At 40.7% G+C, this 17833-nt stretch overlaps 1 protein-coding gene across 11 annotated transcripts in view; it reads right to left on the reverse strand.

Annotated features, from left to right (window-relative positions):
- Nucleotides 1-431: 431 nt before the first annotated feature.
- LOC124131286 (glutenin, high molecular weight subunit PW212-like) overlaps nucleotides 432-17833 on the reverse strand; it is a 48538-nt gene continuing 31136 nt past the window's right edge. For 10 of the 11 annotated variants that reach the window (XM_046494469.2, XM_046494462.2, XM_046494470.2 and 7 more), the window contains 18 exons: nucleotides 16528-16569; nucleotides 16374-16409; nucleotides 15024-15080; nucleotides 14379-14420; nucleotides 13646-13687; nucleotides 12646-12723; nucleotides 11899-11940; nucleotides 11434-11448; nucleotides 9584-9601; nucleotides 8774-8809; nucleotides 7661-7732; nucleotides 6602-6652; nucleotides 5020-5091; nucleotides 4372-4398; nucleotides 3761-3799; nucleotides 2914-2958; nucleotides 2266-2292; nucleotides 432-574 (listed from right to left, as the gene is read on the reverse strand). In XM_046494469.2, coding sequence (XP_046350425.2) covers nucleotides 570-574; nucleotides 2266-2292; nucleotides 2914-2958; nucleotides 3761-3799; nucleotides 4372-4398; nucleotides 5020-5091; nucleotides 6602-6652; nucleotides 7661-7732; nucleotides 8774-8809; nucleotides 9584-9601; nucleotides 11434-11448; nucleotides 11899-11940; nucleotides 12646-12723; nucleotides 13646-13687; nucleotides 14379-14420; nucleotides 15024-15080; nucleotides 16374-16409; nucleotides 16528-16569 — 746 coding nt within the window. In that variant the 3' untranslated portion in view covers nucleotides 432-569. The remainder of the gene's footprint in view (nucleotides 575-2265; nucleotides 2293-2913; nucleotides 2959-3760; nucleotides 3800-4371; nucleotides 4399-5019; nucleotides 5092-6601; nucleotides 6653-7660; nucleotides 7733-8773; nucleotides 8810-9583; nucleotides 9602-11433; nucleotides 11449-11898; nucleotides 11941-12645; nucleotides 12724-13645; nucleotides 13688-14378; nucleotides 14421-15023; nucleotides 15081-16373; nucleotides 16410-16527; nucleotides 16570-17833) is intronic. The other variant, XM_046494463.2, reaches the window with a different exon arrangement.

Consider the following 17833-nt stretch of genomic DNA (forward strand, 5'->3'; position numbering starts at 1 on the left):
AAACGGAAAAGAAGCGTTCCTGGGTATGATATTATGGAATATATATTTCAAATCCTGTCTGAGGCGGTGGGGTAGCCTAGTGGTTAAAGCGTTGGCTCGTCGCGCCGCATGCCCGGGTTCCATTCCCAGTATGAGTACAATGGGTGAAGCACTTATGGTGCCCCCCGCCGTGATGTTGCTGGAATATTGCTGAAAGCGGCATATAACCCCGCCGTGATGTTGCTGGAATATTGCTGAAAAAAGCATATAACTATACCCACTCAAACCGTCTATCTATTCATATCACTACGTCAACATTACTGTAATTCGTAATATAACCAGACATTTCCCAAAATATGTTAAATATATTTCGGAAAATATAGAAGTCATCGTGCTCTGTCTAAATTGTAAACATCCACTCACACAACAAAGAAAGAAACATATTTCAGTCGCATTTTTTTAGTATTTTATTACTTTGAATCACAATAGTTTTTAGACGTGTAATCGAAACGTGGTTACAGATCAGAGAGAAGTCAGCGCGTCATCCTGCGTGTAATTTGACACGTAAAAGGGGTCTCCAACAGAAATCATCATCCTGAAAACATCAATTTAACAACATTAACAACACATTAACAACACCAATAACAATAAACAACAATGTAACTATAATGTAACAACAATTAACTACACTATAGTAACACTAACAAGTAAAGTAACATCACTAGCTACAACACTGAAACAACAATCACAACAATGTAAAAACACTAACAACACTATAACAACAAATAACAACACTATCAGCAGCAATGTAACAATATGTTAACAACTGAAACAACACGGTAGAATTCTAACGCCTTTATTAATCATAACAGACAACTAAGAAGATGACGTGTTAATTATTTAGGGAACAATATGGCTTATGTCATGCTTAGCCTTAGTGTCGTGAATATCATGCAATATTACTATTTTATTGCTGATGCGATGGCAGTTTAACTGAATAAGGTATCAAGGACAACTATAATTGTGGCGACGAAGTACTCTATATCTTGGAACGACATAGCTTTATTGTCTGTAAATGATCGTGGCAGCAATAAATATTGTCTGTTCTTAATCATCGGATAATGGCGGTCGGCCTGTGGAAAGTTGTTTTAAAAACAAATACAATTAACATATTGCAACGAACGAAGATAACGTCACTGTCCCCCTTTGGATAACTTGACAGCCCCATCGTTCCTGAATACAGCACTAAACCACCGTCAGAGAATACAAGGCTACCCCAACGTCCCAGAATACAAGACTACCCCACCGTCCCAGAATACATGACTATCCCACCGTCCCGGAATACATGACTACCCCACAGTTCCAGGATACAAGACTACCCCACCGTCCCAGAGTACAAGGCTACCCCACCGTCCCAGAATACAAGACTACCCCACCGTCCCAGAATACAAGACTATCCCACCGTCCCGGAATACATGACTACCCCACCTTCCCAGAATACAAGACTACCCCACCGTCCCAGAATACAAGACTACCCCACCGTCCCAGAATACAAGACTACCCCACCTTCCCAGAATACAAGACTACCCCACCTTCCCAGAATACAAGACTACCCCACCGTCCCAGAATACAAGACTACCCCACCTTCCCAGAATACAAGACTACCCCATCGTCCCAGAATACAAGACTACCCCACCTTCCCAGAATACAAGACTACACCACTGTCGTTGAATATAAGATCAACCGACAGTGCCGGAATACAAGTCTACAACACTGTCGCAGAATATAAGACTAACCCACCGCCCCAGAAAACAAGGTCACACAATACAAGGATACCCCACCGCCGTAGGCTAACCCGCTGAATACTTCTCTGTAAGGAAACTATGGGATTGTGGAGTAATAGCACTGCATATACTTAGTAACACTACATCTCTGTGTCAGAGGGTTCACATTGCATCTAGCTATATACATTGTCCACGTCATCCTAGGATTTTATGGGAAAAAATAAATTGCCCCCGAAAATTCGTAAAATAATAATTATGCTTGGTCGGTTGATAAAATAAGAAATCCCCTGCCACAAACATTACACTGTTGCAAGGTGTTTTTTTAAAGTAAACTCAGACTCATAGTTTTAAGTTTAGAATGCCTACCTCAAATGGTCAAGTATCCTACTACTGGCTCCCTACACTGGTACTTATACTTCTTTGTCGAATTAGACAAGAGTACTTACCCGACAACTGTCGTCAATAACTCACATTGAAGTATTTAAAGCGAGTATATACTTACTTGCTCCTCCAAAAAATGGCGACATAACTGAAAGAGAGATCGATAGGTAAATGTTAGATGAAGATATGTTACCTTAATGTTAAACAAAAGCTATTGTACATAAATTCGTGATATATTGCGTTACTATAAGGTCATGGAAAAAATAGAAATGGATCAAATGAAACACATGGTGGTAACGATGTTTTTCGACCATTTGTTTTGGGATTAGTCTGGTAAATTAACACAGATATGATATTAGTTATGTGAATGTAAGCATCGTCCGTTATTTAACGGACGAGTTATCTTTCCTTGTGTGATGGGTGGGGTGTTGTTAGGGGTTCCATGTCTTCTTCTGTTATATTGTAGGAGCAACCAAATATTGCACAACCTGTGCCTTGTACGGCAGTCTTTGAGGGCCATTTCTTTTTTTTTCTTTGTTTCATGTTAGTAAGTTGAAATGTCAATATAATAATTTGAAATTATAAGATTATAACTTGACATTTATATAACTTATTACCTTTTCAATTTAGTTTCTTGAAATTTCAACTCAGTATCTTAAAATTTCAAGAACAAAATTAAAGAAATAAATGGCCCTCAAAGGCTTCCGTATCCTTGTTCTTTGTTTTATTTGTTTCATGGGGAAATCAGGGTCATGTTCGGACTACCTACCTCCTTGTTGCTGGAAGCTCTGGAAGAATTGCTGCATTTGTGGATCTGGAATGAAACAAACCATAAAGGGTGATCTCCATGAGCAGGTGAGACTTATGCTCACAAGGGAAACATCTAGAACGGGCGTTCGACACGATAGCTGTGAACCTTACAGGTGGGCATCGAGCCCCCACCAAGAACTGCTGTATTCTAAAACTCGTTCGTGGTGTTATGTGAAAGTCACTTGGTTTGTCTACACACCCTCGAACAGAGCACGGCTCATCAGTGTGGTAACTATCTCAGCCTAGTGCCATTGTAACTTGTGAAATGCCCACATATTCATAGACCCGTGAAGATCCGGGGTAGAATAGGTATTCAGCAACACATGCTTGCCCTAAAAGGTGACTATGCTTGTCGTAAAAAACGACTAACTGGATCGGGTGGTCAGGCTCGCTGACTTGGTTGAAGCGAGTCATCGATCCCAATTGCGTGGATCGATGCTCATTATATCAATCACTGGATTGTCTGGTCCAGACTCGATTATTTACAGACCGCCGTCGTATAGCTGGAATATTGCCGAGTGCGGCGTAAAATAACAAACAAACAAACAAACATACCCATAATGTGATTCCTTTTTAACGACCATCACACATGTCTGTATTCTTTCTATTGGCCGGCAGTTTTCAATTGATATTGCTAATATATGAAGTTTACTATATCAAAGAACACCCTTCTAGTCATCTCTGTTTTGGATTTCAGATAATGCTCTATGCCAGGCGTTTGCTATTTTACAGGTTATGTAGACGTATGTAATGACGTTGCCATGTAGTTCCCGACGTAACAGTAAGATGAAATATAAAATGGTTACCAGCGGCTGAGCCCTGAGGGAACAAGTCTGGCAGCGGTGCTGAAACATAATGAAGTAAGTAAGTATACACACACGACTTACTATAGAGTGGTTGGTTGGTTTGTTGTTTAACGCCGCAACTCAGCAATATTCCAGCTTTATGACGGCGGTCTGTAAATAATCGAGTCTGGACCAGATAACCCAGTGATTAATATCATGAGCATCGATCCACGCACTTTGGATCGATGACATGCATCAACCAAGTCAGCGAGCCTGAACGCCCGATCCCGTTAGTCGCATAGTCGCCTTTTACGGCAAGCATGGGTTGCTGAAGACCTAGTCTATAGGTCGACAGAGTGAGAGAGTATGGTTTTACGCCGTTTATTTTTGCCATATTCCTGCAAATTAACGGCGGGGGACATCAGAAATGGACCCATTGTTACTCGCAACAAAATATTATACTGTTTGTCCTTAATAGATGACATATAGTAATCTGGAAGCGAAAATGTACCAAAGGTCGACTAATTGTAAATGTTTTGGAAAGAAATAGTTCTGGTAGATATAATTTTATACATATTGTATCATCCATCACATATCCATGTATGTTGTATACATGACATATCATTACTTACAATGCATTAAGGACTGGGATCCAGAGCCTAAAAACAGAAAATAGATACATGGTACAGCCTGTATGAAATTTGAAATCGTGACAAACAAGTTTTGTTTATTTGTTTGTTGTTTAACGCCGCACACAGCAATATTCCAGCCATTAGACAGCAGTCTGTAAATAATCGGGTCTGGATCAGACAATCCAGTGATTGGCAACATGAGCATTGATCCACGCAACTGGAATACGATGACATCATCAACCAAGTCAGCGAGCTTGACAACCATATCCCGTTAGTCGACAAGCATTGGTAACTGAAGCCCAATTGTAAACCGGATCTTCACGGGTAGGTTTTTTGCTGACAGAGACGTTAAACAACAAACAAACAAATGGAGAGAACACAAGGCGGATACTTTCAAGGTGTTGTAAACATAAGCATCTAAGGAATTATGCTGAACAAACTACAGTCATAGTGATTGATATCGTGAGGAACAGTCCACGCGGTAGGGGTGCGATGACTTGATACCAATCTCAGTCACTGAACATGGCTCCCAGATCCTTTTCGTCGCCAGTTACGTCCAGCATAAGTTGCTGGAAATTATTCTCACCCGGAATCGTCATGGGGTAAGTTAATTTATAAATGAAAAACAACAACGTATTAGTTGCTTACCTGGAAACAATTCGGCGGGCATGTGACCGTTATGCATTCCTAGACTGGACATCGACGATGTGCCTGAAGAACCTGAAATAGCAGCAGCTTACATTTTACAACAGTTCGAGGCACAATCAAGCTTGATAAATTCAGACACAGATAGTTCTGACAATAATACCTGGAGTTTGTTTTTTGGACAGATTCAGACATTTCTGTCTATCAGAGCTTCAAGAAATATGGAGACTAACAACTATTTAAAAAAATATCTAGCATGACAATGAACGATGTATTTCGCGGTTTAACATGAGTCAGATTTTGCCGGCATATTCTCTTACTCAACATCTCATTCACCCCTGTCATTCATCATTCACCCCTGTCATTCATCATTCACCCCTGTCATTCATCATTCACCCCTGTCATTCATCATTCACCCCTGTCTTCATCATTCACCCCTGTCATTCATCATTCACCCCTGTCATTCATCATTCACCCCTGTCATTCATCATTCATCCCTGTCATTCATCATTCACCCCTGTCTTTCATCATTCACCCCTGTCATTCATCATTCACCCCTGTCATTCATCATTCACCCCTGTCATTCATCATTCACCCCTGTCATTCATCATTCACCCCCGTCATTCATCATTCACCCCTGTCATTCATCATTCACCCCTGTCATTCATCATTCACCCCTGTCATTTATCATTCACCCCTGTCATTCATCATTCAGCTCTCATTTGTTTGTAAATAAAATACGTCAACGCCAGGGAATAACCACACTCGATTCTCTTCGTCTCTGACTCATACCAACGTCCTTCAACACACTATTAATATAACATCAATACGAAGGCGTCAAATCTCCGAGACTTGGGTTATGTATGTACACTTGGCACAGATTAACACACGCTTTTATTTGGTCAATAATCCACTTCCAAGCGTCATGAGAGGTTTATCAATATTTGAATAAATAATATGTTATTTGTTTGTTTTTAACGTCGCACGTAGGAATATTCCTTAGACAGAGGTTTGTAAATAATTAAGTGTGGACCAGACATTGTGTGTGTAGGTTGCTGTACATTGAAGAATGATTGGGAGTGTGTGCGGCATTCAAACAACTTTATGAAATGGGACTGAATCCCAGCAATCCTTCGGATGTTACGCCCGCATCAATATCTTTCTGGATAAGTATCTTTTGAATAACTGGAAGAAAGTATTCCACTGATGGAATAGATACCACACAAATTTAGTAATTGAATATTTAATATTACTGTTATGTGACGCCACTGACATGACGTTTAATGTTTGTGACGTCATCCTATATGATGTTCTATGACGCTGTTATTTGCAAATCAATGACTTCCGTTATGAGGTTTTAATACAGCCACTAAACAAGTGCTGTTGTTTGTTTGTTTTGTGTTTGTTGGGATTGGCTACAAATTCTATCCATTTTAGCTTAAAAAACACGTCATGAACGCTCTTTCCAAACTTGGAGTAAGCGCTCTTTTCAGACTTGTTTATTTGACATTCATTAAATATTACCTATACAATCATATTGTCAATAATAAATTCAAGTGTCAGAAAGGCTATGTAAGATACCTACCGCTAGACGGCGCGGATGGGGATTGGCCGTTACTCCCAGCACCCGGGAACACTGGAACAAAGAAGACATTTACTTTATCTTCTTTATCTATGAGTCATTGTCAGGTGTAACCATTGCTTAATGGTTCTCTGAATGGTACTGACGAAATGTTGAAGAAAATTAGCGGCGATACAATTTCCGAGTCCCGTGATGGGAATCGAACCACGAACCTTCTGATCCGAGGTCGGACGCCTTGTCCACATGACCAAAGAGGTCGGGCTCGATTTTTTAGAGACCGCCGTCATATAGTTGGAATATTGGTGAGTGCGGCATTAAAGAAGAAAAAGAAGTTGCAAAGAGTTTTTGATGCTTGAATCATGAACTAACTAAATTGGAGCATGATCGGAAGATGTCTCTGACATTTCTGTTCTGAGAAGAACAATCAATACAATGCAGTCAGTACAATGTTCAGATGGTCCATGTCACATTTGTTTCATTTAATCATTACGCGTAAATTTCGACAAGACAAGACAATCTCCATCGATACAAATCATAGACTTACACACAGTTGTATTGTACTTGGGTTGGTAATGAACCTTAGACATCCACTTACTGTCTGGGACCAAAAACATTCAACACTTGATAAAGAAAGCAATCTCCTGAGATATATATCGAGATTTCTGTGTTTGGAGAAAGTCGTAGGCCGATATTCGACATAGTGCTGAAACAGAACGTGCCCGGATAGCGAGGTTACATCGTCGTACACGATGTGACGCCACGTTGACACAGAACCTGCCAGGACAGGGAGTTAAAATTGTTATACCCGAGATATGTTGACACAGAACCTGAGATTATAAAGATACCAAACCCAGACACCGTATACTGACACACGGCCTTAATATTATCCCCATAAGCGCGAGGCACGGTAACAACATGTACCATATTTGTTCATTAAACGCGTCCTGGTATCAAACCACCTAAGTTCCGAAATTAAAATAAGAGTAATGTTGTGCAACTGGAAAAGCAACATGTGTATCAAGTACCAGACTTTACAGAGTAAAGACTGTGAAGAAGACTCACCGCTGTTACTGCCAGGCAAAGTGTCCATGGGGGTCCCCATTGACGATCCCATTGACGGTCCATTTGAAGACCCTTGAACAAAACCGTGTTATAAACGTTGGATTAGTGTCAGTATTTTTGCAGTAAAATGCACATTTTAGCATAATGGTATTTAGCCGTAAGTAAAGGCGCGTCCATTTGATATTCGGGGCTTTGGGCTTGGATTTCAGCAAAATTTGCAAAACCAGATCTCTTTTTATTATTAAGTATTAAAAAAACACGCCTTGCAAAATAGACAAGTTATATTTTTCTCATCAGCATGATGCATATAAATCTTTTCAAGCATTTTGGGACAATTTATTTTATTTAGAACAATCCCAGACACAACCATTACCCCGACCCCCACCCCACCCCAAAAATCAAATGGTGAGTCCCTATTGCCTTTATCAAAATAATACCCTTGAATCTTCATTTGAGTTATTTCGTAATTGTTCGTAATAGGCATTCTATAGGCACACTTTAACATAGTGTACGATAGACAGAACTGCACCGTGCACATATGTTTGGGCCCAACAGGACATATAATTTGATAGCAATAACTTTCATGAACCTATAAGACACACAAAAGAGGAACATCCTCATCTTACAATGATCAGTGCGCATGTAAATAGTATTTTCAGCACCCTGTGGAGTAGCGAGCAGAAGCTCTAAGTACAATTTAATGTTAAGATTTATAATATCACCCCACAGACTAAGAATGGTTGTTTCTTGGCCACAGACAGTCTCTTTTAACTGTGACGACCTTAAAAGTGGCACGTGAAGAATTACACTATTTGGTTATTTTCGTTGGGTGTTTCACAAGACAGGAACGTTTTAATGGACACCCAAACCCGTGATGTTATCATCGGTGGTGATATACACCCGTGTTGAAGCTCCAGAATAAACTCCGGTTCGCCCCGATTATGTTTCTAGGTTTGTCAGCAACTCGTGGGTTTCACCGAAGTGGTAAACGTCAGAGACCTGCATCACTTCGGGCTTTCCTCCCACATTAAGCTGACACGCCGTGATATAACTGGAATACTGTTAAAAGCGGCGTTAAACCCAACTCACTCACTCACTCCAGAATAAACTCACCTCCAGTCATTTGGTTGATCAAGGACATGGTGGCAGCTGTGGAAATCAGACAGGTTCGATATTAAGCACATGCTAGCATTGAGTTCAATACAGTAGAACAGTTCTGCTTGTTTGTTGCTTAACGTCGCACTCAGCATTATCCCAGCTTTACGACGGCGGTCTGGAAATAATCGAGTGTGGACCAGACAATCCAGTGATTGACATCATGAGCATCGGTCCACGTAATTAGGACACGATGTCATGGGTCAACCAAGTCAGCGAGCCTGACCATTCGATCCCATTAGTGGCCTCTTACGACAAGCATAGTCGCCTTTTATGGCAGGCATGGGTTGCTGAAGATTTATTCTACCCCGGATCTTCACGGGTCTTATGTGTAAATGTTAAGTGTGCTCCAAGAGGAGGAGGGTAGGGGTACCTCAACAACTGTCTGTTATTCTACCCCGATCGTCACGGGTCAGTAGAACAGACAGGGCCTTAGGGTACACAGGAAGGGCGTCGGGAAGGGTGTTTGCATATTTTGTTTTTATCAGTTAACCTCCTCTTCTATGTATTCAAAATTCTGAAATTTGTTATGACATATCCAAAGAAACAGGACGTTTTTTCTCAAATGATAAGCATGACGTTATGCCTTTAAAGTTGCTTGTGAAATTGGTTTCCATCCCATGAGAGGACTATAACATGTCGCTTGGGAGAGAGAGTCTAAGCCACAATAGATCCCCATCTTAACGCGGTGAATATGTATAAATAAACATAACCTGAAATAATTCAGGTTACAATATTTTGTGTTGTGTGCCAACATGTTACACTCACCAAGTTTCCTTGCTTTGGCTGAAAACAAAAAAACAAACAGTGTGTTAATTGCAACACAAAATAAATATCACAGACGTTTTCCATTATGGTAGATGACAAGCGTCTGATGAAGCGACAAAGTGTGGATTTGCTTTGATGTTTAACGTCTACAACTTCAAGTGGCGATCCGGTTCGCCCCAAATATGTTTCTAGGTTTGTCAGCACCATACCCATGCTAGTGGGGTTCACCGAAGTGGTAAACGTCTTAGACCTGCATCACTTCGGGCTTTCCTCCCACATTAAGCTGACACGCCGCGATATAACTGGAATACTGTTAAAAGCGGCGTTAAACCCAACTCACTCACTCACTCACTCAAGTGGCTTTCATCCTGTTTCAGTCTCCTATTTATGTAAATAAGCTGAACCACCATTGTTTGACTTATCTTTGCTTAGAGACAATCGTCAGGATTAAAGTTAAAAGTTAGTTCGTCATTATCTGTTGAACAGTCAAGTCCGGCTTGAACTGCTGCAGATTCATGTATACATTGTAAGTTAAGTAAAACAACAAGTAGAGGAATACATTCTTATTATTGTAAAAACAAAATATAGAAGCAACCTCAAGAAGCTATTTTTAAGATCAATGCACTTTACGTATGAACCCATTGTTCAAACAAGCCAGATGACAGGAACAGGCAACAGTCATGCTCAATCGTACATCACTTTCTGAACATCAGGCCTCAGACCACAATTAATTTCCTTCTTTGCTATCTACAGTGACATGACAGCCCACCGTAATTATTATCGGTCGTAGGCTGTTCTCCTGTTGCATGCTTACCAACCTGCCACTTGTCACTTAATATACAAAGTTTCGGCCTGCATTGACCAGCCACCTTTCGCAGTAACCACTGTCAACAGTGCTCACCGGAAGTTTCGAGCCGAAACACACAGAGCGGCCATCAACTTGGGGTCAAGTTATGGGAGGCTGAAATCAATACCTTCACAGCATGTGGCTAACAAAGAATTGGCAATATACTACAATGTCTAATCTTTCATTTAAGCTATCACAAGTCACTCCAAAAAATATTGCACAGGCTGAACAGCCCATTTGAACAGGGCACTATACACACTCCGTCGCAGTGGTGACTCAGCATAACACCACTGCCACAGGCTAATTTGCATATCACGTGACCGGACTTTTCTCTTGTTTGTAAACAAACGCGCTTTTTCAGAAATCAGTATAGAACGGACTAATGCAAGTATTTGGGGGCGCTTTACATATTGTTTTGCATAACTATATAGATATGCTACTACAACTACAACAGTGAGTTGCATGACAATATATATTTATGCATCAAAGTCACCGTGTCGCTAGCTCTCCGTTCGGCTTCGATGACAGCACGTGGAGCCGTACAATCAATGTAAACATAGGATAACTACGCAAAAACAAGTAGATTTTTACGTATTTGCATAATTTCTCAATGAAAGTAAATCATTCTTTGACATTTCTTTATGAAAATGTGTAGACTTGTCAAACATGAAACGGATGAAAAGCATATGCAATATCTTGAATGGACTGTGAAAGATGCGACGAATCGTCACATGGCGCTGGCCTGTGGCAGTGGTACTATGCTAGCTGGCTGCCGGCCGCATGGAACTCTGGGTAGGAGAGTTGGCACTATATTCTCCTATTTTCCTTCCGGTTCGTAAAACTTAGGGGGGATAACTGTGGTCTGAGGCCATCAGACCGTACCAAGTCATGATTTTATTGTAGGCGCAATGGGACTGTTGGCGCATTGGGAAGACACCTTCATCCTTACTGACTTACTTCAACATTGCCCCGTTGTTTCACGTATCCCGAAGTGTGTACTTACCTGCGTTTCTCGCCACTGTAAGTAAAGAAGACAATGGTTACTTCAAACATCGTTTACATCCAATGTGAAGGAATTATGAATTTCTGATTGGCTCGAGTATTATCTGCTATACATAACGCAAGTGGGTAACCGGAAATAGCGTCTCAAAACTGTCTACGTGGCAACATATAATCAATATACGGTTCTCTGCTGTCATCACAGTATCCAACCATGTGGCACTTCGTGGATGAAGCTGCTTATTGTTTTAAGTGATTGACTGAAACTGCTACTGATAGTTAACGGTACTTAAGGAAATGGCGATTCCAGTCTTGTACTTTATTTACTTGGAAATGTTTTGAGTTTGGATTTAACTAGCTTCAACTGATATTTTCAACAGCTGATTCAGTTTTAGTGTTCTGTAAGTTAAACGTATGCCAGCAGTTTTCTTTGGTTGGTGTATTGGTTACTCGAAGAACGTTTACTTACAATCTTCCTGTCTCTCTATCATTGGTTCAAGTATGTCTCTGGCTGAAACACAAAAAACACCTTATTTGAACTTCAAAATCATTGGTTTGGGCAACGAATAAAGAGATTGTTGCTGAAATATTTTGGAAACTCAGCAATATTCCAACTATATGACGGAGGCCTGTAAATAGATTTGGACAGACCTGTGCTTGATATTATGAACACCGATCGCCGCCGTCGGGCATTACTCTTCACAACGGAATAGACACAATTTATTGATAACAATTTCTTTGTATCAATCCTGGCAGTAAATAAAGAGGTTGTTATCCATGAATTGTGTCTTCTTTGTCATCCGTCAACTTCTTAGTAATGCCTACCAAAGGATTTAACTCACAACAGAACACATTATCACTACCATAAGATGTCTAAATGACAGTTATTACACAGTTCTGTTTGTTTGTTGTTTAACGCCTCACTCGGCAACATTAAAGCTATATGACGGCAGTTTGTAAATAATCGGATCTGGATCATACAAACCAGTGATTGATGTAACGAGCAACAATCAACGTCGGGTATGCTGCGCGCAACCAACCAAGTCACAGAGTCAGACCACCGATCCATTAAGTCACCTCGTACCGCCACCATAGTTTACTTGGGGACAATTCTTACCCCACGGAATGCCCAAGGGGCCTTATATGTGAATGAAGTGCGATTATGACAATCTTTAGGAATCTGATCTGTGACTCAGACATAAATATAAAGTTATACCACGTGCTCCAAGACTTGCAGTTCCTGGCAATCCTGGCACGGCTGCCGCCCCCTGTAATCCTGCCAATCCAGTAAGCCCTGTTGCAAAAGTAAGTTGATACTGAGTAACAGTCGAAGAAAAGTGTGTATATTTGTGAAGACTCACACTTTGAAAATTCTTGTAGTCAATAATGGTCCACCAAAGATGTAAACGCATGTCTGTATTAGCTAACGCCCAGGTCCGCTCTTAATTGATTCAAGACCTGGAACCTGATTATTGATAAGGACTTCTACATTGCTACTGACGACAGTTCATGGCTTTATCCTTCCCACTGATCTGTGTGTGTGTGTGTGTGTGTGTGTGTGTGTGTGTGTGTGTGTGTGTGTGTGTGTGTGTGTGTGTGTGTGTGTGTGTGTGTGTGTTTATGTGCGTGTCTATGTGTGTCTTTCTATGTGTGTTTTTGTGCGTGTAAAGGAGTGTCTGTGTGTGTGCGTGCGTAGCTGTGTGTGAGTATGTGTCTCTGAGAAAGATAACCGAGAGTTGTCAGCACATTTTTTGTCAGAAACGATTTCTTCCTTTTCATGTGTTTACCCATTGAACAATTTGTATCGTTCTCATAAGATATGGTTCTTAGACACCGTGTGTGTGTGTGTGTGTTTGTTTGTGAGTATGTGCGTGTCTATTTGTGTGTGTTTCTATATGTGCTTGTGTGCGTGTTAGTGTGTGTGTCTTTGTATGTCTCTGTGTGTCTTTGTGTGCGCGTATGTCTGTCTGTGTGCGTGCGTGTCCGTGTGTGTGTGTGTGTGTGTGTGTGTGTGTGTGTGTGTGTGTGTGTGTGTGTGTGTGTGTGTGTGTGTGTGTGTGTGTGTGTGTGTGTGTGAGATTCCCGAGAGTTAATGCAAACAATTTGTCAGCACATTTCCTGTCAGAAACGATTAATACAAGTAGCGAAACTTGTATTTTTTTATCTTCGGGAACAGATTACTTTTGTGTAAGCTGATGGTACAATCTCGTACATACCTGGATTGGTCTGAAGTGAATTGATGTCTGCTGCAGTCAAACCTAGAAAAATACCAACAATGACAGTATATGCTTTTAATGTTTGTGTGTTTTTTAATGCCGCACTCAGCAATGTTCCAGCGGGCTGTAAATAATCCAGTCCAAACAATCCGTCATGACCATCGATTCACGCAATTGGGATACGATGACATACATCAACCAAGTCAGCGAGCCTGACCACACGATCCCGTTAGTCGCCTCTTGCGACAAACATAGTCGCCTTTTACGGCAAGCATGGGTTGCTGAAGACCTATTCTACCCCGGATCTTCACTGGCTCAATACTCTTTGCATTCAGTGGGGCTCAAAGTGGATATTTAAAGCGGCCATAACAATTTTTAAAGTGTATACATTTTGTGTGCTGTCGCGGATTATGTAGAAATATTGTGTCTATGCCTCTTACGACAAGCATGGGTTGCTGGGAGGGAAGCCCAAAGTGATGGCGGAATGTATTGACCAGACAATCTATTGGCAGGTGTCTTAAGCAATGTGCATTTGCTATATACTACAACATGCAATCGACCGAGTCACCGAGACTGACCAGACAAACTATTTAGTCGCCTCTGGTTTCAGGGGGCCCCTTTTTATCCCGGAATCATTATTATTGGAAATTTATCAAATGCTTGAGACATGTGACGTGTTACAGATATTTCTTAAGTTTTATAATTTTATATTTTATAAATGACCAGGACTTACCTTGTGACCCAGAGGCAAGCGGTGACAGTGGAGAAGTGTTACCTGTTGTCAAAGGTAATGTTATTTTAAAACATAAAGGTAGTATAATAACAGCAGTATAAAATCAGGTACAATCACTCTAAATTATTTGAGTGAAGCTAATACATTTATGTATTTGTACTATTGAAATATGACATGAATCACTCAGTTTAAAACAGGATTCCCTTCAATGTAAAATAATACACGGTCAAGCATGCTGGGGGAAGTGACGTTATACCGTTTACTGTCCCATAACTTTGCTGTTACCAGTGAGTTAGTAGTTGTTCGTGGTTGTATGTCGACGTCAGCAGTATTCCCTAAATATTGTGTCAGAGAACATCAGATGTGGGTTTCACACATTGTACACATGTGGGGAATCGAACCCGGGCTTTGGCATGTCGAGTGACCTCTTGAACCACAAAACCATTTGTAACTATACCTTATGTCAAACTCTCAAACATCTGCTACATTCATTATTATTGATATTAATTATTAATGAGTTAAGGCACATGTTCTTAAATATGAATAACAAATAAATGTATAAAATAGCCTGTTAAATTATATTTATTTAGACTAAAGAACATTTCCAAACTGACAAATTCTAATGTTGCGTGACAACTTTCTTACTATTTGGTGAGGCTCCAATCCCAGACATGTCAAATGGGTTCATCATACCGCTGAAAGCTGGAACCGGAAAGTATTGGTTTGAGGCTCTGTGAAACAAGCTGACTCAGCACAACAGGACATGCATGGTGTGGCGAGAAATAACATCCTTGACACACTTGGGAATAATGTGAAGAAATAACATAAATGACATATTTAATACATAATAGAACATGTTTGACAGTATTTAACTTACTTGAAAGAATAAACATTTTTTTACAGTTTTTTTCTGTTTTCCATGTTGTTTTTGTTCACATAAAGTGTATACGTTCCATATTTAACACTAATTATTATTGTCTCACACCTCTGCAACGAATTAACCACGGAAGATTCTTGCCATTCTTGAATATAAGAACGGTAACACATGTGAAGCACAAAGACCAAAGCTCAATCCCAATGCAGCACCGAGCACGAATAACGGCACCGGGAAGACCCTATATACATCTGGTCGGCCACCTGTTAAACACAATCCTCACAACACTATCTACACACCACTACTCTACACCTCACTGTCTACACAACACTATCTACCCACCACTACTCTACACAACACTACTCTACACCACACTGTCTACACAATTCTATCTACCCACCACTACTCTACACAACACTACTCTACACCACACTGTCTACACAACACTATCTACCCACCACTACTCTACACAACACTACTCTACACCACACTGTCTACACAATACTATCTACCCACCACTACGCTACACAACAGTACCGATGGGTGAACAGTACTTTTATCACTTGGCTCAGAAAGTGATTACAGTGTTTTTCAGAAATTGCCTTTCACAAATACGAGCAAGTCTTTGAACCAAGCTGTTTCGTAGGGGATAGAGGGTACACAGTTATAACAATAGTTATATTTTGACCCGTGGTATTGCTTGTTCTTCCGATAGAATGGACAATTCTAATTTTACTTTTTGAAATGTTCCAGTTTTTACACATGTTTGGTAAGGACCTATGTTACTGTCCAGACTGACTAAGACATAACATCGGTATATTGTACATGTTGAGTGGAAAATTCACTGGAAGAAACAGCAACATTGAAAACAAAATTCCAAACGAAAATGTCATATTTCAAACCTCTCGAAATATGATATTACCCATGTTTGAAAAGTTATGACATGGTCGAAGCGTTGTGGAAATGTTTTTTCTTGGAGACAAAATGTAAAATGTTTGCAGGATGTTTGGAAAGACAAGTCTTTCATGTCCTTTACAGGCTTGGAAATGTTGCTTTTTCTTCCGATGATATATTTTGAATAGTGTACGAAGACTGGGGGCAATAGGTATACAAAGTCTCACCCTTTCTCGAATTGGCGACGTTTCCAACAGGTGGTTCTAAAACAACGCAACTTGTTGTAGCTCACGGCCGCTAGTTTATTGTACACCTAATGTACTATGTCACTCAACATTACTTATATCAATTGAATTCTTTAAAAACGATAGTAATACTCACGACTGAGAGCGTTTGTTGCAGCTGGCATTGGACTTGCTGACACTGCAGAAGAGAATAGGATTATTATCAAATATTCTAATTCTGTAATCCTCCAGTCCTCTTTCATTGCCACGTCCAATAAATATTTGATGGCATGTCAGGCCAACTGTCATGTGTCCAAAGGAAGGAAATGATTATGATTATTAATTATTTGTCTAATTTGCACCAAAAGGCTAACCAGCTGAAACGTACATTTTACATAGTTTGGTCGTCGTTTTTTCGACTTCTTGGTCGTCGTATTTCCGAGTGCGCCTGGTCGTCGTTTGTACAATTAATTGTTCGTCGTTTTTTTCCGATTGCTCACCAACTAGTCTTCTGTGAGAACGTCATGTATGGTTCATCCACTTAGTCCTTTTATTGTGCAAATTCGACAATTACAATACATGTATATTTTGTGGACAAATCTTACTTTGGTTCCATTGATAGGCCTGTATATGTACACTAATGGATTATGGTATGCACTGAATCAGTGTCATATTGCTCCCTGTTTTATTTCTGTCAATATGTCATGTGACTCTACTTGGGTAGCCCTGGGGGTTAAGGTGTTAAGGAAGAGTTACTTGCATCCCATGTGTCACTGTGGGCGTTCGTCCCACGCCCATCTGATACATCGGGATACATCGGGATATATCGGGGTACATCGGGATATATCGGAATACATCGGTACACAACTGAAATACTGTTTAAAGCGGCGTTCAACCATCTCACAACCTCAATGCCTGCTATATATCAATTGCTTCTGTCAACCAAATGTTCCCTTTACACAAATCACTCAACGTCCACAAGCAGGCAAGGAGTCACAGTCTCCAAAGTTTCCAAACCAACCCGTTCCACCCTAAACGTTCCACCTTACCCAAAGCTCAACCTAATCCCAAAACTCAAACCTCCCCCCAAGCCAGAGACGACATCATACCCCAAAACGCGACGCCAAGTCCTCAAGTCCGCCACCCTGAAATTCCAGCTCACAAAAATCCTCTACCCCTACCCCTAGAGCCCCCTACACACACACACATAGACACGCACACACACACACGCGGTGTCTTCAGCAACCTTCGGGATCGGGTGGTCAGACTCGCTGACTTGGTTGATGCATGTCATCGTATTCTAATTGTGTAGGTCGATGCTCATGATGTCAATCACTAGATTGTCTGGTCCAGACACGATTATTTACACTCGACGTCATATAGCTGGGATATTGCTGAGTGCGGCGTTAAACAACAAACACACAAACAAACAAACTTAATCATTCCACCCCGATCCCACTAAT

Source organism: Haliotis rufescens, unplaced genomic scaffold, assembly GCF_023055435.1.
Source record: "Haliotis rufescens isolate VD_foot unplaced genomic scaffold, xgHalRufe1.0.p SCAF_14, whole genome shotgun sequence".
NCBI classification, from domain to species: domain Eukaryota; kingdom Metazoa; phylum Mollusca; class Gastropoda; order Lepetellida; family Haliotidae; genus Haliotis; species Haliotis rufescens.